Source organism: Trichomonas vaginalis, chromosome IV (assembly GCF_026262505.1).
Source record: "Trichomonas vaginalis G3 chromosome IV, whole genome shotgun sequence".
Taxonomy (NCBI): Eukaryota; Parabasalia; order Trichomonadida; family Trichomonadidae; genus Trichomonas; species Trichomonas vaginalis.
The window spans coordinates 4,338,666-4,363,765 of record NC_067206.1 but is presented as its reverse complement, the minus strand read 5'-3'; the positions used below and the strand labels follow the sequence as shown (position 1 = coordinate 4,363,765).

The following is a 25,100-nucleotide window of genomic DNA, read 5'->3' as shown; positions in this document are numbered from 1 at the left end:
AATACATATATAAATAACATATATAAATATATACATATATAAATATATACATATATAAATATATACATATATAAATATATACATATATAAATATATACATATATAAATATATACATATATAAATATATACATATAAATATACATATATAATATATACATATATAAATATATACATATATAAATATATACAGAGAAAGGGACAGACTAGCCCATTGTCACTTTTTAATTTAGCAAATGAACGCTTATGGAGTGGAGTTTTTGGGTAAATCTGATTTGCTTATAAATGAAATAAAATCAAAAGAAACCATATTGGCATTATATTATGCAAAAATAAATGATCTTACTTAGTACTTTTAAAGTTAATTTCAGAAAAAATTTGACACAATGGTATCCGGCACATACAAGTGGTGTACAACCAAAATATAAGTTGGTTTAAACATATATTGCTATATCTCATGATCTTACTTAGTACTTTTAAAGTTAATTTCAGAAAAAATTTGACACAATGGTATCCGGCACATACAAGTGGTGTACAACCAAAATATAAGTTGGTTTAAACATATATTGCTATATCTCATGATCTTACTTAGTACTTTAAGTTAATTTCAGAAAAAATTTGACACAATGGTATCCGGCACATACAAGTGGTGTAACAACCAAAATATAAGTTGGTTTAAACATATATTGCTATATCTCATGATCTTACTTAGTACTTTTAAGTTAATTTCAGAAAAAATTTGACACAAATGGTATCCGGCACATACAAGTGGTGTACAACCAAAATATAAGTTGGTTTAAACATATATTGCTATATCTCATGATCTTACTTAGTACTTTTAAGTTAATTTCAGAAAAATTTGACACAATGGTATCCGGCACATACAAGTGGTGTACAACCAAAATATAAGTTGGTTTAAACATATATTGCTATATCTCATGATCTTACTTAGTACTTTTAAAGTTAATTTCAGAAAAAATTTGACACAATGGTATCCGGCACATACAAGTGGTGTACAACCAAATCTTCGACTCGATGAACTTGTCATCGAGTTATATTCCAGTGTTGTTCCTTCATTCCTGATTAAGTTGCAAATTAAAGGTCTGGATTCAGAGAGAAGTGTTAAAGTTATCAAAAAAGTCACAAGAGATTTCGAAGAAATGACACAATTTAAAAAAGTCGAATGCATCAGTATGCTTGAAGCTGTTCAGAAAGGTCTGAAAAATGATACACTTGATCCCAACATTGTTTACTCAACATTAAAAATATTATTGCAAAGAAAAATTTGATTTAATAAACATTTAATTTATTATAATTAATTTTTATTACAGTATAGTAAAAAATGCTATAAATAAATTATTATATTTTATTAAAATGTGACTTTTAATAGTAAGTGAATAAAATAAATCAGGAATTGGGAAAGAAATAAGGTTAATTAAAAATAATGAAAATTACAAGTTTAAGGTTAATGAAAAGTGACAATGGGCGAGTTTGTCCCCCACTCAATATATACATATATAAATATATACATTATAAATATATACATATATAAATAATACATATATAAATATATACATATATAAATATATCATATATAAATATATACATATATAAATATATACATATATAAATATACATATATAAATATATACATATATAAATATATACATATATAATATATACATATATAAATATATACATATATAAATAATACATATATAAATATACATATAAAATATATACATATATAAATATATACATATATAAATATATACTGTAATAAACAGAAATTCATCAAAAGTAACAGCTCTCAATTTTTTGACATTTGTAAATTCTAAATTGAATGAGAAAAATGAATATACTAAGCCTAATACAATATTCTAGTTTTAATTATAATTAGGAAAAAGTTAGTTTTGAGAGTACTTTTCATAGGCATATAGAATGAAATCTTCTGAAAAATAATATCACATAAACTCATATTATTTTCTAATATATAACTATTTTATATAAAAATCAAATTCAATGATCTTAAAAGCGAAGGATAACCTCAAAATTTACGAATATAATGAGTGGGAATATAATGCTTATCTATCATAAAACCATATGAAATATTAATTTTTGCTTTACGCCTAATTTTTGACGACAATTAGCAAAAATGTTAAATGTTAACACTCAGTCCATTTGAATATGAAAAATAAAATTGACTTTGATTAAATGTTTTTATTTATCATGCAATTCTTCTTGCGACCAAAGATTTGAAAAAGTTCAAAAAATAAGATAGCTTAAAAAATAATATACGGTAGTGTTACTAATAGATGAATAGTATATAAATTCTATTAAAATGGATTTGATCCAAAAAAATATATAAATTTGATCATAAATAAAATCGTTTTTAAATTACTTCGTCATTTAAATTATAACAATTATTTTGGTTTTATATTTTTTCCCATTATATTCTTGTGGAAAGTGACAAATAGCAACTTTGACCCTCTCTCCTACCGTATTATTATTTTTTAAGCTATCTTTTTTTTTGAAATTTTATTCAAATCTTTGGTCGCAAGAAGAATTGCATGATAAATAAAAACATTTAATCAAAGTCAATTTTATTTTCATATTCAAATGGACTGAGTGTTGTAACATTTAACATTTTTGCTAATTGTCGTTCAAAAATTAGGCGTAAAGCAAAAATTGATTTTCATATGGTTTTATGATAGATAAGCATTATATTCCCACTCATTATATTCGTAAATTTTGAGGTTTATCCTTCGCTTTTAAGATCATTGAATTGATTTTATTAAAATAGTTATATATTAGAAAATAATATGAGTTTATGTGATATTATTTTTCAGAAGATTGTTGTGTTCTTTTCTTCAAAATTTATATTTTTTATTAAAAAGAATCTTTACAAAATATATATTTACTTTAATTAATATTTAAAAACGTGCTCTATCAAAAGTTCCAAAAATTCAATAGTTTAGCTTTTCTGAGGTGTCACTTTTGATGAATTTCTGTTTACAACAATACATATATAAATATATACATATATAAATATAACATATATAAATATATACATATATAAATATATACATATATAAATATATACATATATAAATATATACATATATAAATATATACATATATAAATATATACATATATAAATATAACATATAAATATATACATATATAAATATATACATATATAAATATATACATATATAAATATACATATATAAATATATACATATATAAATATATACATATATATATACATATATAAATATATACATATATAAATATATACATATATAAATATATACATATATAAATATATACATATATAATATACATATATAAATATACATATATAAATATACATATATAATATACATATATAAATATACATATATAAATATACTATATAATATACATATATAAATATACATATATAAATATACATATATAAATATACATATATAAATATACATATATAAATATACATATATAAATATACATATATAAATATACATATATAAATATACATATATAAATATACATATATAATATACATATATAAATATGTTGCATGCTAAGTTCGGTCAAAATGTAAACCTCTCAATTTTATCGTCGGGGGAAGTAACTCAATTCCTTCAAAATTATTCTTTAAATATTGAATTTAAAGTTATTTAATTTGGATTATAAATAAATAGGCTAATACAATATTTAAAAATGAGAAAAAATAACTTTTCAAAGAACTTTTCATAATCTCAAAGAAAATTTTTTATTCAATAATTATATAAATTAATTAACATTCATAATGGAATTGGATTTTTTTTATAAAAAATTGGTCCTACTTAACTTTTTGAGAGAATTTGGCTTTCTCGTAAACGAAAAAGGGGATTTGACGGAGTCAAATCCCCGCTCACAAAAAGTGGACTTTACATGTCAAATTTTATATGCATGTAATGTCCACTTTTATGAGTTTTAGGAAGGAATTGGAAGCCATGAGTTACTGACATTGCATCAGTATCTCATAGCCTCCAATTCCTTCAAAAAATGGGAGAAACTTTGTCCGAATAGTTTAACATTCGGACAAAGTTTCTCCCATTTTAAGAAGGAATTGGAGGGTAAGAGATATACCATATGAATGTATATCTCTTACCCTCCAATTCCTTCTAGAAAGTGTCCAAACTTTGGGTTAATTGCAAAGTATTAACCCAAAGTTTGGACACTTTCAAGTGGAGATGGAAGGCTTTGGGGTATATATTAATACAATATACCTCAAAGCCTTCCATCTCCACTACAAATGGGAGAAACTTTGTCCGAATAGTTTAACATTCGGACAAAGTTTCTCCCATCTTTCAATGTAATTGCTACCTGTGAGGTACTGACTTGAAGTCAGTGCTTCACAGGTAGCAATATCCAAAAATTTAAAAACATTTTATCAGTTCGTTAGAGAACTAGAGCCTCCTAGGTACTGAACCAGAATCAGTGCCTAGGGGACTCTAGTGATCTATATAAATCTGAGAAACTTTGAGGAAATTGTTCGACATTTCCTCAAAGTTTCTCAGCAATTTAGCGAGGAATGTTCGTTATCGTGTCGATATTTATAATATATACATGATAACAAACATTCCCGCTAAAAGATGTAAAATCTTATAAGAAATAATTGCAAAAGAATAACAAATTGCAACAAATTTTATATGAAACTGAACCTTATGAGGTAGTGATTCAAGATCACCGCCTCATAAGATTCAGTTTCAATCTCAAGTATCTCAAAAGTAAGGCTCTATTTTTTGCCATGTAAAGTGTCACTTTTTCTATCCAAATGATAAGTTATTCAGAGAAAGTTTCCCAGCTATCAAGAGGGAATTGTTCCTTATGAGGTATATATTCATACTATATACCTCATAAGGAACAATTCCCTCCTTAAAACGAGAAAACTTGTTCGAAATTGTTTATCATTTCGAACAAGTTTTCTCGTTTTTAATAAGAAACTAAAGGCTATGAGGCACTGATTATATATTAGTGCCTCACAGCCTTTAGTTTCTAATAGATAGCTGGGAAACTTTCTCCAAATGATAAGTTATTCAGAGAAAGTTTCCCAGCTATCAAGAGGGAATTGTTCCTTATGAGGTATATAGTTATAATGTATACCTCATAAGGAACAATTCCCTCATTAAAATCGTAGATATTTTTTACTTATTACTCATGCTTTCAAAATCACAATCCTCTGAAAAGTTATTTTTTATTAAGAATTTAGAATTTTGATAAATACCTTTTTTCAATTTGATATAATACTTATATATTTTCAAAAAGACATTTTGAAAAGATATCTCAAAAGTTCTCTGAAAACCTATTTTTGATTAATTTTGAGAAATATCCGTATTAAATTAATCAATAAATTCATTCAACACTACTTTAATTTTTAAATTCAAAAAATTATATGTGCTTCTTAAAATGTCTCACAAAAATTTTATTATAAAATTATATACAATATTAAAAATCCCACAACATTTTTTACTTTACATAATCGTACTTCCTCGACGATTAATTTCCCCTCAATTCCTATCGTTGACCGAACTTAGCATGCAACAAATATACATATATAAATATACATATATACATATATACATATATAAATATACATATATAAATATACATATATAAATATACATATATAAATATACATATATAAATATACATATATAAATATACATATATAAATATACATATATAAATATACATATATAAATATACATATATAAATATACATATATAAATATACATATATAAATATACATATATAAATATACATATATAAATATACATATATAAATATACATATATAAATATACATATATAAATATACATATATAAATATACATATATAAATATACATATATAAATATACATATATAAATATACATATATAAATATACATATATAAATATACATATATAAATATACATATATAAATATACATATAAATATACATATATAAATATACATATATAAATATATAAATAACAAAATACAATCAAAAAATAGTGTTTGGAAATTTAAGGTTAAGTGTCACTTTTCTAGTGTCACTTTTTCGTAAATTCTACCACACTCATATTTAAAAACGTGCTCTATCAAAAGTTCCAAAAATTCAATATTTTAGCTTTTCTGAGGTGTCACTTTTGATGAATTTCTGTTTACAACAGTTTAAACATATATTGCTATATCTCATGATCTTACTTAGTACTTTTAAAGTTAATTTCAGAAAAAATTTGACACAATGGTATCCGGCACATACAAGTGGTGTACAACCAAAATTTCATATCCCTAGTTTTACATTTATGTTTAGTTTTATTTCACCTAATTTTCAAAGATCATAATTGAATTAGATGGCCAAGCTATTCAAAACACGACCAAGCTTATCAAAATAAGACCAATATATTCAAAATTCTTTATTCTTTCAAATCATTTCATTTTAATGCAGATCCAAGATCACGAACTCACATATATCGAGTTGCTTAAGTATGGAGTGCAACAAGAAATCCAAGCAGGTTGTAGTTATTCATATAAAACTAGGAAAGAAAGAAATCAAATCCAATTTAATTGTAAGTGGCCGAATTGTCCATGTCGCTTCCTTGTTGATACACTTCCCGATGACAAGTACCACATACGAAAATGTATTAACACCCACAATCATTCTGCCCCTTTTCCAAACAAATCACAACAAATTACATCATATTTTTATAGATCTTATTTAACAAGATATTTTGAATCAAATCAAGACCGTGTTTACGCACAATTAAGGTGTTTCAAAGATCTTAATATCCCATTTGATAGTGGGATCATTCCGGAAATGTTTCAACAATCTACAGATGCTTTAAAAAAGTTTTCTAAACGCCTTCATGCAATCAATACCAGTTTCTCAGTGGATGATGTTACATCTCTTGCAATTTTTGTCGACATGGTTAAGAGTCATTCTCCGGTGATCTCATCGAGTTTATTCACGAGCCAGATCGTATGATTTTCTATTACGCCCCATTCGAAGCAAATGCTTTTTCACATCAAATACAAACTTATCACATTGATTCCACTTATAAGCTCTTGCGCTCTCGCATACCATTTTATGCCGTCACTGGCAAATTCGCGGAATCAATTGTTTTTCCGTTTTTGTATTTTTTCGTTTGGCCCGACACAAGTGAAAATATACAAGTTTGTCTCACAGCATATTTTGGCTCCATCAATCGCGAACCATCTTATTTTTCAATGGACTGCGCACCTCAAATCACAAATGCTGTTGAAACAGCCATCCCCTTATGCCAGATCATTTGGTGTGGCGTTCATGTGTTGCGCGCTGTCATGAGAAAGGCTGAAAAGTTTCAAGATCGTTCCAACTTCGAAACTTTCTATAACTTAATGAAGTTATTGGTCTTTGGTTCTGAAGAGGAAGAAATTGATCCTGATGAAGTTTACAACAATTTAGAAGAAATTTTAAATGAGGAACCTGCTGCCCGTGAATACTTTGACCGACAGTGGCGCCATCATCTTGACAGGTGGATGCTTCGCTATAGAAATGAAGGAGATGGAACAAACAACATCTCAGAATCACATTTCAAGGTTTTGAAGCACCAGTACTTCCCAGAAAGGCGAAATCTTCGACTCGATGAACTTGTCATCGAGTTATATTCCAGTGTTGTTCCTTCATTCCTGATTAAGTTGCAAATTAAAGGTCTGGATTCAGAGAGAAGTGTTAAAGTTATCAAAAAAGTCACAAGAGATTTCGAAGAAATGACACAATTTAAAAAAGTCGAATGCATCAGTATGCTTGAAGCTGTTCAGAAAGGTCTGAAAAATGATACACTTGATCCCAACATTGTTTACTCAACATTAAAAATATTATTGCAAAGAAAACATTTGATTTAATAAACATTTAATTTATTATAATTAATTTTTTATTACAGTATAGTAAAAAATGCTATAAATAAATTATTATATTTTATTAAAATGTGACTTTTAATAGTAAGTGAATAAAATAAATCAGGAATTGGGAAAGAAATAAGGTTAATTAAAAATAATGAAAATTACAAGTTTAAGGTTAATAAAAAAGTGACGATGGGCGAGTTTGTCCCCCACTCATGTGTTTTTTTTTTGAAATAACTCTCAAATATTATTTTTTTGTTTATTTAATGATGAATAAATATGATTGCTTTAGTCAATCATAAAAACTAATTTAAGTTTAAAATAATGAAAGGATAATTTGATCGTTTTTTAAAATACAATTATTTTTGATGATTTGCAAGAATCTTTGAAAAGAATATAATATAGGTTCTATTATTGTAAAATTTATCCAAATCATGTATTACATAAATTACGATTAAAACGATGAAAGAACCAAAAAGTGTGTTTTGTGTTTTGTTGTTGTGTGTTGGATGCGGGATCCTGTTATTTCCGAAATCGACAAAAAATTTGGAAATTTAAGTAGTATATATTGCGGGTTTTGTGACTTTTTTTGTAAACGTAAGAATTCATACAATATCGAGTGATTTTGTATCATTTTTTTTAACATATGAAGTAAAAAATGTATGATTCTTACGGTTTTTATTCTTACGTTTTTGAATAAATCAAGATTTAAAAAATTTTCAAAATTGTAAGACATTTACACTAAACCCATACATAATGAAATAAAAAAATAAAAAAAATAAAAAATAAACTTTAAAAATTCATGTCTTACATTTTTGAATAATTTATTTTTTAATTTGTATGAAAATGAGTGTCAAAACTAACAACGTTAAAAAATTGGGATTCACAAATGAGGAAATAAAGGATATATTAGAGGAAGCGGTTATGAGGTTAGTAAATATTATTTAAGAAATGTCAAAAATTCGCGGAGTTTTTAAATGAGTTTGATTATGATAGAAAAATGAATAAAGATGATGTTATAATTTCTTATATCCCACATCTGAAGAAGAAAAACCTAAAGAACCTGATGTTTTCCCTGAATATTATGAAGAACGGATTAAAGATGATGAATATGATGAAATTGAAAGACTGGAAAAAATAAGAGATGAAATAGATGAAAAAATTAAGGAATTAAGAGAAGTTGAAAATATAATGAAAATGAAGTAGAGGGTTTAATGAATATCCAGCTTCAGAATCAGCAGTTCAAAAATCTCATGAAGAAAGATATAAAAATTATGTCTCAGAATCAACACAAAATTTATTAGATGGTGAAATAGACGAAACACTTTCAGAAGAAGGTACTAAATTTATTCATAAACATAAGTTACAATTTATTGACGATGGAGATTATCCATGTATATTACTTCACCTCCTCTTGATTCTGAAAAATTCAAAAAGCACTGAAAAATGTAACATATGCAACAAATACGATTAAGAAAGAGACCATGATATTTACACAAATTATTATTTAAATAAATGTACAGGTGTTGATAAAGTTTTTGATTTGTTAGATAAAATATCAAAAGAAACAATTGGTACATATAAAATTTTATGCGATTGTGGTTTCATTATTGAAGATACCAATAATGTTTCATATGAAAGAACAGCACCGAAGGAAGATGAAGTTGAAAGGTCTATACCATTCATTATTAAGAACATAAAAGATATGAAAACGTATAAGCATTATATTTATTCATTTATTTCAGAAAAAATGGAAGCAACCCATAAAACATCATCTCATCATTTTATAGCTATTCATACATTCCTTTTCAAAGTTGTGAAATTAAATAAGACAGGAATTAGATTTAATGTATCAGGGTACGCATTCTTGAGTAAATTAAAATGTATTCGTCACGTCGCAGATGATAAAAATTTATGTGTTCTTAATTCATTTTATGGACTTTAGCCCTGGACTTTAAAAAAATAAACTTTATTTTTATTTATTTTTTTAATTTTTATTCTTACATAAATGAACAAAAACGGAACAGCTAAAATGAATGATAATCAAATTAGAGCAGAAGGTAGAAGGTTATTTAAACGCTTCTATAACATTCCTGATGGTGTTAATCCTAAAACTCGTAGAAGCTATTTAAATGAAGCAATAGATGCATATGAAGGGTTTGACATTTCATCAGAAAGTGAGAGGTTTAGCAAGAATGTTAAACGTTAATATTGATTTTTATTATTGTGACCCTCAACCAGAAGACGTAGACATTAACAAGGTAGACTTTCCATTAGTGGAATCAATAATGATAGATCCAGAATTTGAAACAGTAAATATTTTATTAACACAGAGTCCATGTGGAAAACTTCACGCTGACAGAATAAACACGTTGAAGCACTCACCGGCTATAAAGTTTGTCCATATTGCAAAGAAGAAGTTTATTCTATCCGTGATGATCCAGAAAGGAAAAACCAAAGAAAGATTTTTAAAACATTGTGAGAAATGTAAAGAAAATAATGGAAGATTAATTCAAGACGTTCAATTGCAAAACACACAACAACCATATGCACCACATATCACGAAACAGAAGATATATCAATGGCTATTAGCACATAATTTGCAGGAATATTATAAACCAACAAGATATTATATTACTTTTGACTTCGAAACATTAGAGACTAAAGAAGAACTTCAACTTTCTGAATGTGCAACTTTGAACGCTTACTTAAAACCATTTATGGTATCATCAACTGTCAAAATAAAGCCGCAAAGCGGCGAGGTCGTAGACCGTGATAAAACATTTACGAGGAATTTTTGCTTAACTTCGAGTGATTCTTTTATTTCTGATTGGATTGAGTTTTTATTTTCAACCTGTTCATTAGTTGCTAAATCAAATATTGAACAATATGAAGAATTAATGAAGCCGCAAACGGACCAAACGGCGGGGACTTTGTCTCATACATTAAATGAGAAACAAAAGGAAGCAATGAAAGAGCTTTTAGATGAAGAATTTAATAAAGTGAATATCATAGGTTTTAATTCGGGAAAGTTTGATTTAAATTTAATTCTTCGTGATTTAAACACTGCAAAATGGAAAATAAAATCAATGCTGGGTTCATCTTCTCAATTTAAGCAAATCATTGTAAAGAAAACAAACTGTCCATATGAATTAAGATTTATTGACATCAGAAATTATATAGCGGGTGGGACATTAGACCAATTCACTCAAGATTTCGGAAACAATAAATCACGTGTTAAATCCTTTTTCCCTTATCAATTCATCACGTGGGAAAATTACGAAGATGAATTATATAAAAAGGAACCATTCACGAAAGATTCATTTTATTCAGCATTAACTCAAGAAACTATATCCGATTCAGATTATCAAATATATCTCAATGATGCTAAAAATTTTGAGAATAGATTAGAATATTTTATTCATTATTGCAATAAAGACGTTGAAATTATGATTGACCCAATTGATAAAATTATTGAAGAAACATTTGTTTATAAAATTGACATGCTTCATAATCTTTCTTTATCATCGAATGCATCAATGATTCGTTACGCGTTAGCATATAAGAACTTCAATCCTAACGAAACATATCCAGAAGAAGAAAATGTGGAATCAAGTTTTGAATTAACGAAAAAGTATTGGAAATATAAAATTGAATCATATAAGAAACAAGATGAAAAAGCAGAAAGGGATACTAAAAACAATGTTTCAATGAATGACTATCAATACTATCACGATTTAATCCTTTCATCTAAATGCAAAATGTGTGGTAAAGCGTTTACATATGCTAATAAACCAACATTGGATAGAATCGATAATGAAAAACCACATACCAAAGAAAATTGTCAGTTAATGTGTTGTTATTGCAATGTCGTAAAATCAAATAAAGATGAAGATGTTCAACGTTTAAGAATCAATTTAAGAAATTATGCATTAAAAAATAATTTACCAATGACTTTAGATTCAGTTGAAGCTTATCACATTCTCCGTAATGGAATTACTGGTGGTCTATCAAATGTTCAACATCGTGTTAATCTTAAAGGAATCACGCACATTAATAAACTTTCATATAATCCAGAAACTAAAACTGTATCAAATGAGGACACCACCAACATTATGACTCATTTTGTTGGTGTTGATTTTAATTCATTATATCCTTCATCATTTTCATCTAATCCTCATGATTTCATTCAATATACTGACCATAAAATGTATATGCCGGGAAGATTGAATGGTGTTATCATTTGTGATACAGCAACAAAGAAAGCAAAAGCACTGGGAATAATTAGAAAGAAAAATACTTTATTCGTGGCTGAAGTAAAGGGTCACATTGATGAAAAATACATTAATGATTACATAAACTTTTTACCAATAATAAGAAACTTAGATATTATCACAGATGAAAAAACAATTGGCAGTTTTATGTATAATTACATGAAATCAAACAATCTACCAGTTGACCAGAAACAGAGGAAATTAACTCAGTTAGCATCAACACACAACCAATATCAACCATTTTCTTCTTATTATCTTTGGTATCTAATAGACAGATTTCATTTTATCATTGATGATATTCAATCAATTTTAACATTTACGAAAAACACTTGCTTTAATGAATTTGCGAACGAATTTATGAACGAAAGACAAAAGGCTGAATTAGAAGGAAATAAAGGAAAAAGTTTATTTTGCAAGATTTCACTTAATGGATCATATGGTTACGATGCAATGAATACACAAAATTACGCAAAGACTAAAATAATGAATGCACAGAAGGCACGCGTTGCATGTATGTCAAATAAGTTTAAAAACATAAGAGAAATAGGTGAAGATACGTATCAAGTGATGCTTAAAGATAGATTTTATAGATGTGATACATGTTTACAAGAGGCATTCTTCACTTTAGATAACGCAAAATACTGGTATTTGGTTTTCATTTATGATTTTATGTATAAATGCATGAATGTTAATCGTTTTCATTTCATTGAAGGTGATACTGATTCATCTTATTGGGCAATCGCTGGCGACCCAAATCTTCCTAACACTCAAGCATTTCAAGCAATTGTTACTGATAAACAATTTTATGATAAAAACATTTACAAATTCGCACCTTTTGATTTCTTTTGTTTTAATGAGAAATTTAAACCTAAATTAAAGAATAAAGCTGAAGAAAAAGCACATGAGAAGAAGTTATTGGGTTTAGCAATTGAGAAACAAGGTGATAACATGGTTGCTTTATGCCCTAAGTGTTATACATCATTCAACGGTTCAATTGATGGAAGTGATTTTAAAAAGATTGCACAAAAAATGAAAGGAGTTAGTTTACGACAAAATAAACAATTAACACCTAAAAATTATTTGGATATAATAAATGATAAAGTGATATTTGATGGTCAGAATATTAATTTACAACTTAAAAACGGGTCAATGACTCGCTTAACAATTGGTAAGACTGCATTAACAGGAGCACACACTAAGGCTGTGTGTTGTGAAAATGGATGTTGTATGCCATTTATTTAATAAAATGCCACAGAAGAGACAAAAGGAACCGTTAATGATGTTTTTGATACTATGATTCAAAGAGGTGGGCACCCTTAAAACATTTATTTTATTTTTATATAAATGGATAACGCAGATTTAGAAAATTTAATTGATGATTTAGTACTTAATCAAAAAATTCTTAGTTATTATGAATTAAAATCATATCTCCAAAAATATAATAATAATATAACGGGTGATGATATGGATATTATTATCCATATTATAAAAATGAAATTTTGAAATATCATGATAGAATAATTTCTAAAATTAAAGACAAAATTAAAAATAATGAATATTCAAAGGGAAAAACTAAATCACAACTGAAACAATTGAAAGATTTTAAAAATAAAGTATTAACAGAAGAAGATATTGATGAATTATATAAATTATATAATCCTGAGCCGCAAAAGCAAAAGAAGCAAAAACAAAAGGTGCAAAACGCCCAGGTCCTTCAGACCATAAATGATGCACAAGCTTTAATTTATGATTCATTAGTTAAACCATATTCAGCCCGACTTTTAAATGAAGATCAACTTTTGGAATTCATCCTTCAACATAAACTCGAAGCGGGAAAGTATATTAAACCTTTATATACAGCATATTTAAAACAAATGAATAGAATACATCCAGAATTAATGAAGGAAGGAAGGAATTCCAAAACTTCATCATCCAAAATCAAAGCAGATAAAATTAAACCACTTGCAACACCAAAACCTCTAACGACAGTACCTGCAACACCAAAACCACCTCCTCCTTCAGTTAATCTTCATCATTCACTTTATTATATCCATTTCAAACATTAAAGAAACAAAAAGATTTTAAAAAGGATTTCAAGATATTAAATAAACCAATTGACCCAAAAATTCAACCGTTAAAGGAAAAATTTAGTCGCCCTTCATTTGCACCATATCCATATTCATATGAAATCGATCATTTAGAATATTCAAAAGGAAACGTTACTTATTTATTTACCATTAACATTAACACCAGATATTTATATTGCATTCCAGTGAAAGGGAAAACAGAACAGGAAACAAGAAGAGCTATTCAATACTTACTAGATCATGAAAGAGTAGATAATATCAGGGGTGATGGTGATAAAGGATTTCAGGCAGCTATGACTCATTATTTCCCACAAATTAATTTTTACTTTTCATCCTCTCCATATACGTTTCATAATAAAATAGTTGATGCGGTAATGAGAACTCTTAGAGATGCGTTAGGGGTTAACGGTCAGATATACTGGGATGGAAATCATGACTCCATCATACAACAGTTAGTATATTATTACAATAATACATGGCATAGAACAATAAACATGAAACCAGTGGAAATGAAAAATGATATTTCAAAAGAATGGGAATATATTAGAAAGCAAATGGAAAGGTTGAATGATGTTAAACGTGAACAAATTAATTCGGGGCTCATGAATTTTAAACAAGGGGATAAAGTTTTGATTCATCTCGATTATGGAAAAACTGATAAATCAATGACAAAAAGAAGACGAAGATTTGACACAATAGCTGAATTTGTTAGATATATTAACGGCAATGCATTAGTTGAGGTTAACAATAAATTAATAGAAATTCCGATTTATTTTATTACTCCATTATATTTAAATAATATTTAATTTTTTTATTTCGTAAGAAATGAGTGACAACGAAGCATCCAAGAGTCCAGACAATGAATATAAAAAGAAACTAAACAGAATTAAATCAAAAATATGCTATTACAAAAAGAAGCCACAATGCGGTGAGGTTGAAAACGATAAAGAGAGGAAAGAAATAATCGAAAAATTAGAAACTTACCGTTCAATCCTTAAACTGAGTGAAGCAAAAATAAAAGAATTTAATAGAATAAATAAATTGATTGGAAGAGATGAATTTAATAAAGATGAATTTTTAAACTCAATCCAAATTTAATTTTTATTCCTCTTCGACAACATCTCTCTTTCCATCATTACTGCATAACCACATTTTCTCATTTTAGTGGTTTGTTATTTTTAACATGTTCTTGCATCATTTTTATCATTTCCTCCCTTGTTATGATTCGTGGTAAATTTTGAGCTTGTGGGGTATTCATTTATGATAAAAATAAAAATTTAAATTATGCCGTTTGCTCTTTTGGAGCTCAGGACTTTCAGTCCGTTCTAAAGTTTGAGACAACATGACATTTTGACAACAACACAGGAAATAAATGTTATCGTTTATGTTTTCATTAATGATTTTAGGTTATTCAATAATTAATTATTTTTGAATAACTGGGAAATAAATTTACGTCAAATATGCAATTTATAAAATCTTATGTCGACAGGCTACGTAGCACAGTGGTCTAAGGTGGTGTTATGGAGGGGTCAGGTCTGTGGTTCGAACCGCGACAGCGCCGTATTTTCTTATTTTCTTTGTTTGTCTTGTTTGTCGTGAATAAAAAGTGTCATAAAAGTGCTCTATCTTCCACGGGAATAAATAAAAAATTTACTTTTTCTTATTTCTTCTTTATTTCTTTGTTCCCGTGGAAGAAGGGTTTTGCTTTTTCTCAGCCGAAATCAATGATTTTTTCATTTTTGGAATCCTTAGCGAATGAGGAATCTTTTCTCTCGTGGAAGCTTTGACCTAAAATATATTTAGGTGAAGAGGTGAGATCTCACCTGTTTTTTCACCTGTTTTTATGGTAGCAGTGAAATAAAATTTTGTTATCAGTTATTTTATCATCATTTTATTAAGTTCATCTTTAGTTAATAATTTGAATGGATTCGCTAATGTTCCACCTTGAGTCACAACACTTGCCCCGGCTAATTGTGAAGAACCTGGGATAAGTACTCCACGAAATGATTTCATTGGTATCATTAATTTAGAAATAGTTGGCTTAATTAATTTGGTCATTTATGATAAAAATAAAATTGCATAATTTAAATTTTTTTTCTTTCTCATTTTCTCATTTTCTCATTTTTCATTCTGTTTTGGTTTCAGCAACTTTTCAAGTTGTTGTCTTGTCAGTAACTTTAATTTTAACTTTGGATCAAATATTGGGTTTCCATCTTTATCTCTTCCAATAACACCATATGGTAGAATCTTCATTTATACTAAAATAAAAATTTAAATTATGCTGTTTGCTCTTTTGGAGCTCCTAAAGTTTGTTTCACAAACATTGAGCGTTCATTGAACTCTATACCATGCGAATACAGTCATAAATGGTGGCATGTAATCTTTACTTTGTCCCGTTGTTTGTGTATATCCTGAAACGCGATGTGTATGGTTTCCTTCTCCCTGAGTGTCACTCCAGTAACAATTTATGGCAAACTTAACGTTGTCTTTAACATCATATCCTTTACCTTTTGTCATTCCTGACCAATCCCAATATCTATGCTTATGCCAACCCGCTTGAGATGTACTTAAATCTATGTAGTGACTGTGTGCAGGTAAATTTTCACCTGTAATCGTTTTACTTCCCCCTGTTTCCTTTGAAGAGTTTGCACAATACAAAAACCTGTCGACTATTTGTTCCCATGCACCAACACCAAACATTGCTTGAGGACCTCTCACATCCATAGATGTATAAATAGAACCTACTGGGTTCATTAAATCAAACATATGAGATAATATAGGATTGTCTCTTTTGAACTTAAAATATAGTGTAACTATTTCGGGTTTCTTCTGGTTTGTGTCAGAATATTTTTTATAATATAATCTTATGTTTTCAGGGTATGTAAAATCTTGACTATAATATTTATTTTTGTCATCTATATAATAATATACTATTCTCGTTTTTTCTATTGCATTATATCTTTTATATCTATAATAATCTAAATATAATGTTTGCTTTTGTTCATCTACATGCGGCGTTCTGACATCATCTCCAGAGTCGAAATAATACGGTGCTGGAGCTACGTTAGACAATGTCATATCCGTCATTTCATAAACTCTTAAATATTTCTTTTGTTCGTCTCCATATAAGTTTAAGTAACAGTTGTTGTCTAATGGAACTTTAACTTGTGTGTCATCATTCTTTTTATAACTTACATACATTTCATTGTTATTTTTCGGAATGAGTTTATACCGTATACCATTTTTTAAGGAGTGTACAAACTCCCATCTAAAATATTTATTTTCTTCATAGACGGAAAAGTCACCAGCAATAGTTTCAATATTTTTAGTTGTTCCTATCAAACTTTGGTATATTTCATTCACATATTCTTTATTTGCTTTCTTCTCTAACTCATCGTTAACATAAGTTTTATCTGCTTTAAGGTCTAAACATTCTGAAACCCATCCTGTATCAGCTTTAGTTTTTAAAATCTTCGATGTCCGTTCATGTACCATTCAACCCTTTCGATAATTTCATTATCTTTTTCATTAACATATTCCTTATCTGCTTTCTTCATTAATGCACTAGCCACAAGTTCCTTATCTACCTTCTTCATTAACTCACTATCCACATATTCCTTATCTGCTTTCTTCATTAATGCACTAGCCACAAGTCCCTTATCTGCCTTCTTCATTAACTCACTATCCACATATTCCTTATCTGCTTTCTTCATTATGTCATTTAGGAAACCTTCTATGAATTCCTCATTTAAATTAAATCTTCCAATCTTCAAAACTTTAGGAAATGCATTTAATGCGTAATATCTTTGTTCTTCTGGTGGAATTGATGTTATATCATCCGTTATTCCTTTAATTTTTGAATTCATAAATAAAATTTCTTTTATATTTGATATCACTGCACACCCTTGCAAACGAATTCAAAACGGTCATTTTCAATACTATCTCCAAATCTCCATATTTCAACATTTGCGTTTGTTCTGCCGTCTTTGAATTATATGCATATATGGCGTATGTAATGGTCTGTGCCTTAAGTTGTTGTGGTTGCTGTTGTTTAATCATTTATTATGATTTAAAAATAAATATTTAATCTGTTATCTCATCAGCTATTTTTTCTATTTGAAATTGCCATAATATTTCATTCATAAATTCTAAATCACAATCAAATAGGTCAGTTATTCTAAATTTAATATTTGATAAATCTTTTGAATGAAGAATAAATGAATTCCCGGATAATTGAAACGGATATGATAAAGAAAATATGTTTAAGTTGATGGATAAAATGTTTTGTATTGATGGGTAAGAGTTAGGGTCTAATGTTTGATGTGAAAATCTCATTGGGGTATTAACTTTATCACATTTGATTAAAATGAAATTGGAACCAGTGTCAGAATACAAAACATCCCCAACATCTTTTTCAAAATTTAATATCCCCAACAATGAACGAAGATGAGGAGTACAAAATTTAATTTTCAGCGGAAATTTAATAAGGTTATTTATTTCATCAAGTTCAAAAAGTTTATCAGGTTTTGATTTAAAATTTTCTTCATACCATACGATAAATGATTCATTTAAATAACTTAAAATCGTGTTAATATCCCATTTCGTTATCACATTATTTATATACATATCATACGTTTTTTCAAGGTCATCTTTAATAAATGATATATAATCTGAAGGGTCTAAAAGAATGGGATTAAATTTACCACTCACAGAAACGAGAGTAACATTATAAATTCCACTAACTGTTAAATTTAATTCACAACTATTATTCGAAATAATATTGATAATTGACATTTTTATTACGATTAAAAATATGGTAAAGCGTTATTTTCCAGTGATAAATAAAACTAGAATAAGATTACCTCAAGAATTCATAAATTCAACGAATAAGAAATTCATTCATGTTATAAATTTCAGTGTTTTCAGAAAATATGAGTCAATGTCATATTCATCATCGGGTTATATTTCACTTCATTCAAATTTAGTTCAATCAAACCCATATAATGACCATTTCATAAGATTTTCAGATGGTATTAAAATGCAATTGATAGATTAAAATATGAACAGATTGACAATATCGAATTTTTGGAATTTTGGTTTAAATATCCTGATGGAAAAAAGATTGAAGTTAAAGATAAAGCTGATACTATAACAAAAACAATTACAATGACCGATCCAGATAGTGGGGAACAAAAAGAAATAAAACAAACGATAGAAACTGGTGAAAGGTCAATTATTATTGATTATGATTCAAAGGATTATTATTCAATAATGTTAATGCTTGAATATTAAATAGCCTTAACAAAGAATTTTTCAAGTGATATTTTATATTCATCAACTATTTTATTATAAATATCATTATATGTTAAATGAAGTTCAGTTGTTGTTCCGTTCTTTGATATCTTAATTGTGCTAATATCCTTTATAGGATTTATTTTTGCAACTGTTCCGCAGCATGAAACCTCATCATCTATGAAAAATTGAATCTTAACGTCTGAATCTTGAACATCACAAAGAATGGCGATAATGTGAATTAATGATTCATAAGGTAAAATAATTAAACCGATTGGTCAATTAAATTTATTATTGAATCATAATTATCAGTTATTATATCACGGTAAATTTTCATTAATTCAGAATTAATGTCTATTTTATATGGCGCATTGCGACTGGAATCGTATATTCCTGGGTTCTCGATGTTTGATGAAAGAGGTGGGGGGTATGTTGGATATGTGGGGATTTCAACGGGTTCTTTACCGGGTTCAGATAAAATGATTGGGTCTCCATTCTCATGGTTTTCTTCATTCTCCTCATTCTTCGGTAAGTCACGAGTTAATAAATTTGGTTGAGTTGCTGACCTTGTTAATTCAGGGCTAACATTAACTTTAACATTTTGAATAATTCGTGATTTATCATCATTTACGTTATAACCAACCGTAATCTCTGCTTTTGCGTTAGTGTTCTTTTGACTTGTGAAACGTCTTCTCATTTATAATTGAATAAAAAAAAAAAAATATATATTTAAAGTTTTATTTAGTTGTTACGGTAATATCCCAAGGTTCATCATTGTTTGCTTATACTTTCTTTGTAACTGCACCAATAATGTTATTGATATTGCTTTGAGTTTCTTCCAGTCTTATTTCATCATTTACAATATCTTTAATCATTTCATTACATGCATTCTTAAAACCATCTGATTTTTCTAATTTACGTCTATCACTTTCTTTAATTAAATCAAAGTTATAACCTTGTTGAGAATAAAGTGGTTTCTTTATCAATTCCTTGAACGCTTCTGCAAGTGAAGATGAAGAAATTCTTGCCACTTGAATTGGTTTAAATTCTGCTTTCATTGCTTCTTTCTGTTCATTGAACACTGGATCGAATAAAGCAACTTTAAAGAATTTCTTAGCTGGAATTTCAGGTCTCAAATTTGCATATTGACCATCAAACTGATTAACATATTGTGGTAATCCATCCGGTCCTTCTTCAATAGCGTTTAATTCTTCATTGAAATAAGAATATGGATTATGACGGTATGAATTAATTGGCCATGTTCACCTTCTCCAATGTATTGTTTAACAGCTTTTCCATTTTCATCAAATTGCATAGGATAACATTCATTATATGCTTTACGTTTAGGATAATCAGATACAGTTAATTTGTAACCATTTATGACTTTAATATTACCTCGACCATCAGTAACGAAAACTTCATTTATACCATCAGGTTTTCCATTTGGACCTGTAATGTCTGCTTCATGTGCTTCCCAATTTGGACCTTGACGTTTGGCATATGCTTGAGCTTCTGGTAATGTTAAAACGTTTCTCATTTGTTTAACATCTTTTTGAAGACCAGCAACAATATGAACTAATTCTTTCATTCCGTCTGGAACTTTCATAGTTCTATTATACACACCCCCTTTTTGTTTGTCCCTGTTTTAATGGAACCTGTAAAAGATTTGCTATTTCTGTCATGTTTAATTATAAATAAAAAATAAAAATTAATTATAAAAAGTTAATCAAATTTAACACATCCTTTATTTAAATCAACTATTATTTTTCCATGTTCACCTAATTGTTGATATTGTGTGTAAAGTTCATTAATGCTCATTGGTAAATTCACTTGATAAAGCATAACGTTCAACTGTTGACGACTAAAACCACTGAAAATGAAAAGTGTTGATAGATTTGATTTAATGTTTGTGCTTAATGCTTTGAAGTATTGAACAGCCATGAAGAATGAACACTGAATGTGTCGACATTGAGTTAATAACTGATTAAAATATGATTTCTCATTTGTTATTAGTTTTGATTTCACCGCATCATCTAGAAAAATGAGTGAATGCAAAAATTCTCTATCAAAATTTGAAATAGAAAGTGTTTCAAATAATTCATCCCGTTGTTTATCAATAATTTTATCCTCTAATCCTTGCTTCTTGATTGTATTATATAATTCTTTATACATTAAAAAGTTTTTTAAATAATCTTCTGCTTCTTCTTGTGATAAATAAATAATTGGAATTTTGATTAAATGCTTTAAAGATTCAAATGTATCATCTGAAGGTGAACCTGAACGGTTGATATAAATTAACACATGTGAATGGGGGGAAGTGTTAGCAATAATGATAATTTGTTTTAATATCGTTAATGTTTTACCTTTATTTTGTTTACCAATTGCTGCAGTGATTGAATTTAAGTAACATTCAGAATATGGAATTTTCATTAATTTTTCCTTAGATAGAGCATTTCTATTATCACTCAATGCTTCATTAATCATATCATCTACGTATGTATTATATACTCCCGCTAATTCTTCAGAATTTAAATCCATTTAATCAAAAATAAATTTATAATTTTATACATTTCTATTCATCAATATTTCATCATATGAACTTCTATACTGTGGTGGTGTACCTGTTGGATGATATTTCAAACCTTCATCCGGTGTCCATGTCCAATACGTAGTCCTAGTAAACCAAACCTGAGGAGGATTTGTCACCTTTGAACAGTAAGTGTCATTTACACCCTGAATGATTGGATAAGCTTTCACTTGTACTGTAACTTGTGAGTTGAAAGTTTCTAATCCATCAAAGAATATACCCGCTCCATCACGTTGAACTGGAATAGTGCATAAGAATGAAGTTTGGTCTTTCCATGTTCTAGCTAATGGCGTGCCATTATCATCATTCAGTGGTCTAGTTAATGAGTCCTCGTATTCTTCCGTGCATTCATTCACTCCATCTAAATCAGAAGCTTGAAGCATACGTGTAAAGAATATGTCGCCCACTGTGGTCATCGCTTGATCGGGGAAGTTTCTGGAATCTATAGTGACCTGAAGACCTCGAAGCATTGGATTTTCTAAAACCGTTCTTTGCATTGCATTCTTCGGAAATGCTAACACAACATCTGTAACATTATGAAGAGCGTATGAGAAATCTGAACTGATACCTTCAGGAGTGATGCAACCTCCATTTAGTGAACGAACGTCAATATGTTGAGCTGGAATCATGAATGGATCTTCCTTACTGAATAAACGTGGGTATTGCTTTAACTGATTCTTCAATTAAACCGTATCCTGGTGTAATGCATTTATCCTCTAAAACTTCCATCTTTGTGCATGAAATAATAACGTCATCAACTGTTGCGTCAGCAGATGTAGCGGCTAAGCTTGTAATTAATTTGGCAGGAAGTCCGATTTGTTGGAATTTGCGATCATATTTATAAACATGATTCATAATCTTTTCATAATTTTCATCAGTTATCTTTTCATAAACGTAATTTTGTAAATCAGCAACTCTTAACGGGTCAACCTGACAAAATACTAAAGTATCCCTGAAAACATAATATTTAAGAATGATTTCACCAAATGATTTAGGATAATCATCGAACGCCTGAAATGCTAACAAATCATTTACCGGAATAATCATATCAAAAGTGATATCAACTTCTTCATTTGCTTTCTTGAAAACTTCTGAAGGGTCAATATATTTACCACATACTGAGTTATCATATTTTTGAACATTATTATATAACGAATGAACAAACTTTTTAACTTTCCTTTCTGATTTTGGTTTATATGTTGCAAATGCGAAAGATTCACGGGCGCAATCCATCTGAAGATAACCGGCATCACCTCTTTCGGTTTCTACTTCTAATTGTTTAAAGCTTTGATTTGATGATTTGTAACCAACGAATAAACGCATACATTTAAAAGCGGCATCACATGTGAAAGCTTTATTTGAAACTAGAGTTGCTTTAACTTTGCGTTTAATATATGTGTCACCTAATTGGTTCACATCATGAGCCGGATTTGTAATTCTTAAATGAGTTTGTTTATCATCAAAATATGGAGCATCAGAGTCATAGCATGAACTTTCAAGTTCTCTATAATATCTTCTTCCGTCATTCTTTGCAAATATTTCATTTATCTTTTCGAATGAATGAAACACATTTCCATTAATTGGTTTAGTGTTTGGCACCAAATAGTTAGTCGTCATTTATTATTAAATAAAAAATCAAAATTAAAATATGAAAATGAATTTTTAATTTTAATGAAATAATCAACTATGGCTGCAGGATTCTTTAAGAAACTGTGGGATAAAGTAAAAAGAGGAGCGCATAAAGTTTGGGAAACAATGAAGAAAGGAGCGAATTGGATATTTAAGAATAAAGAAGCAATTAGTGACGTTGCTGAATCAATAACACCAAAAGCTGCCCCAATAAGAGAAATTTTAAATAAAGGAGAAAAAGTTTATCAAAGACTACAACCAATACTAAGATAAAAATAATATTTATTTATTTTTCCACTATTTACCCCCTATTTTATTAAGTATTCCTTCAGCAATTCCACCAATTGCGTTACCTGCTTGTGCTCCCATCGCCGGATTACCTGCTTTAGTACCTAATACTCCACCTATGATAGTTCCTGCCGTTTTCGCTACTGGTGCCAAAAAGTTTGCAACAGGTTTAATAACCTTTTTATAAACCCAACCTGCAGCTTTCTTAATTCCATCCCATAATTTTTTAAAGAATCCTGCCGCCATTTCTGATTTAATATTAATTAAAAAATATATTTCATCACTTATATTCTAATTTTTATTTAATGATAAATGAAACCAATTTTAAAAATAAATGAAACAGAGGAGGAAGAAATAAATGAAAGTGAAAATGTTCAACAAAAAATAAACGTTGTTAAACCAATTACTGAAATAAAATTTTTTTCATCTGTTGATGAATTTAATGACTATTATGCTAATAATAAAAAATTATTTGAAGAATTGACAACATGTAAATTGAATAAAATGTTTAAAGTTGATGGATTCAAAATTTCAAAAATAAAAGGAGTGGTTAGTTTGAAATCTATTCCTCAATCAAGAATCACCTCATTAATGAAAATTGATGATTTAACAAAAAGAATAGAAATTATTGAAGAGCGAATAAATCAAATTATTGATTTCATAAATCATGACTCGTTGAGCCCGGGTCCTTAAAGCTCATCACTGAGTTCAAGGTTATATTCATCAAATATTTCATTATTAAATGCAACTTCTGCTAGTTTATTTATTTTTTCAATACGATCATTTGAAAGTCTATCGTTTAATTTTTTCTGAAGTTTTTCATTTTCTAGTTCTGAAACTTTATTTGGATGATATTTAAACCCGTTAAATTCTTTTTCCTCAGTTTTGATCATTAATTTACAAAGAACTTTTGTGGTTGGAATTTGTTTAAACCATTTATCATTAATATTTGTTATATATTCAATATCTGGAATTAATTCCCAAATTTTTGCATTTTCAATTAATTTATTATCAAATGCAAAAGCAA

At 28.1% G+C, this 25,100-nt stretch overlaps 6 protein-coding genes and 4 pseudogenes across 10 annotated transcripts, besides 15 other annotated features; 5 read left to right on the top strand and 5 right to left on the bottom strand.

Annotated features, from left to right (window-relative positions):
• The first annotated feature begins 190 nt into the window (after nt 1-190).
• Nucleotides 191-228: a terminal%2Cinverted (terminal inverted repeat of MuDR-5_TvMULE4 transposon ID:TVAGG3_0028030).
• Nucleotides 191-1,502: a mobile genetic element.
• Nucleotides 1,466-1,502: a terminal%2Cinverted (terminal inverted repeat of MuDR-5_TvMULE4 transposon ID:TVAGG3_0028030).
• A 273-nt stretch (nt 1,503-1,775) lies between these two features.
• Nucleotides 1,776-1,812: a mobile genetic element.
• Nucleotides 1,776-1,812: a terminal%2Cinverted (terminal inverted repeat of Banshee-A3 transposon ID:TVAGG3_0028020).
• A 1,168-nt stretch (nt 1,813-2,980) lies between these two features.
• Nucleotides 2,981-3,018: a mobile genetic element.
• Nucleotides 2,981-3,018: a terminal%2Cinverted (terminal inverted repeat of Banshee-A3 transposon ID:TVAGG3_0028010).
• Nucleotides 3,019-3,875: 857 nt separating this feature from the next.
• Nucleotides 3,876-4,814: a mobile genetic element.
• Nucleotides 4,815-4,842: 28 nt separating this feature from the next.
• Nucleotides 4,843-4,929: a mobile genetic element.
• Nucleotides 4,930-6,066: 1,137 nt separating this feature from the next.
• Nucleotides 6,067-6,104: a mobile genetic element.
• Nucleotides 6,105-6,166: 62 nt separating this feature from the next.
• Nucleotides 6,167-6,204: a mobile genetic element.
• Nucleotides 6,167-6,204: a terminal%2Cinverted (terminal inverted repeat of Banshee-A3 transposon ID:TVAGG3_0027970).
• Nucleotides 6,205-8,131: a mobile genetic element.
• Nucleotides 7,413-7,919, top strand: TVAGG3_0027960 (MULE transposase domain-containing protein; the record flags this gene model as incomplete). The annotated part of the gene is made up of 1 exon (XM_051220346.1): nt 7,413-7,919. The coding sequence occupies one exon, from the start codon at nt 7,413-7,415 to the stop codon at nt 7,917-7,919; it is 507 nt and encodes a 168-aa protein (XP_051105332.1).
• Nucleotides 8,094-8,131: a terminal%2Cinverted (terminal inverted repeat of MuDR-5_TvMULE4 transposon ID:TVAGG3_0027950).
• Nucleotides 8,132-11,866: 3,735 nt separating this feature from the next.
• On the top strand, nt 11,867-13,037 carry TVAGG3_0027940 (annotated as a pseudogene). Its single transcript has one exon. A coding segment is annotated over exon 1 (1,171 nt).
• A 1,308-nt stretch (nt 13,038-14,345) lies between these two features.
• Nucleotides 14,346-22,707: a mobile genetic element.
• Nucleotides 14,541-15,083, top strand: TVAGG3_0027930 (annotated as a pseudogene). The gene has a single exon. A coding segment is annotated over exon 1 (543 nt).
• TVAGG3_0027920 (uncharacterized protein) lies at nt 15,103-15,375 on the top strand (the record flags this gene model as incomplete). Its single annotated transcript, XM_051220345.1, has 1 exon — nt 15,103-15,375. The coding sequence occupies one exon, from the start codon at nt 15,103-15,105 to the stop codon at nt 15,373-15,375; it is 273 nt and encodes a 90-aa protein (XP_051105331.1).
• On the bottom strand, nt 16,609-17,478 carry TVAGG3_0027910 (phage tail repeat-like family; the record flags this gene model as incomplete). The annotated part of the gene is made up of 1 exon (XM_051220344.1): nt 16,609-17,478. The coding sequence occupies one exon, from the start codon at nt 17,476-17,478 to the stop codon at nt 16,609-16,611; it is 870 nt and encodes a 289-aa protein (XP_051105330.1).
• Nucleotides 19,885-20,266, bottom strand: TVAGG3_0027900 (annotated as a pseudogene). Its single transcript has one exon. A coding segment is annotated over exon 1 (382 nt).
• TVAGG3_0027890 lies at nt 20,865-21,175 on the bottom strand (annotated as a pseudogene). Its single transcript has one exon. A coding segment is annotated over exon 1 (311 nt).
• Nucleotides 21,292-22,107, bottom strand: TVAGG3_0027880 (uncharacterized protein; the record flags this gene model as incomplete). Its single annotated transcript, XM_051220343.1, has 1 exon — nt 21,292-22,107. One exon carries the CDS (start codon nt 22,105-22,107, stop codon nt 21,292-21,294), a length of 816 nt encoding a protein of 271 aa, XP_051105329.1.
• Nucleotides 22,708-23,842: 1,135 nt separating the features above from the next.
• Nucleotides 23,843-24,058, top strand: TVAGG3_0027860 (uncharacterized protein; the record flags this gene model as incomplete). Its single annotated transcript, XM_051220342.1, has 1 exon — nt 23,843-24,058. The coding sequence occupies one exon, from the start codon at nt 23,843-23,845 to the stop codon at nt 24,056-24,058; it is 216 nt and encodes a 71-aa protein (XP_051105328.1).
• Nucleotides 24,059-24,082: 24 nt separating this feature from the next.
• Nucleotides 24,083-24,319, bottom strand: TVAGG3_0027850 (N-acetylmuramoyl-l-alanine amidase family; the record flags this gene model as incomplete). The annotated part of the gene is made up of 1 exon (XM_051220341.1): nt 24,083-24,319. The coding sequence occupies one exon, from the start codon at nt 24,317-24,319 to the stop codon at nt 24,083-24,085; it is 237 nt and encodes a 78-aa protein (XP_051105327.1).
• Nucleotides 24,320-25,100: the final 781 nt, after the last annotated feature.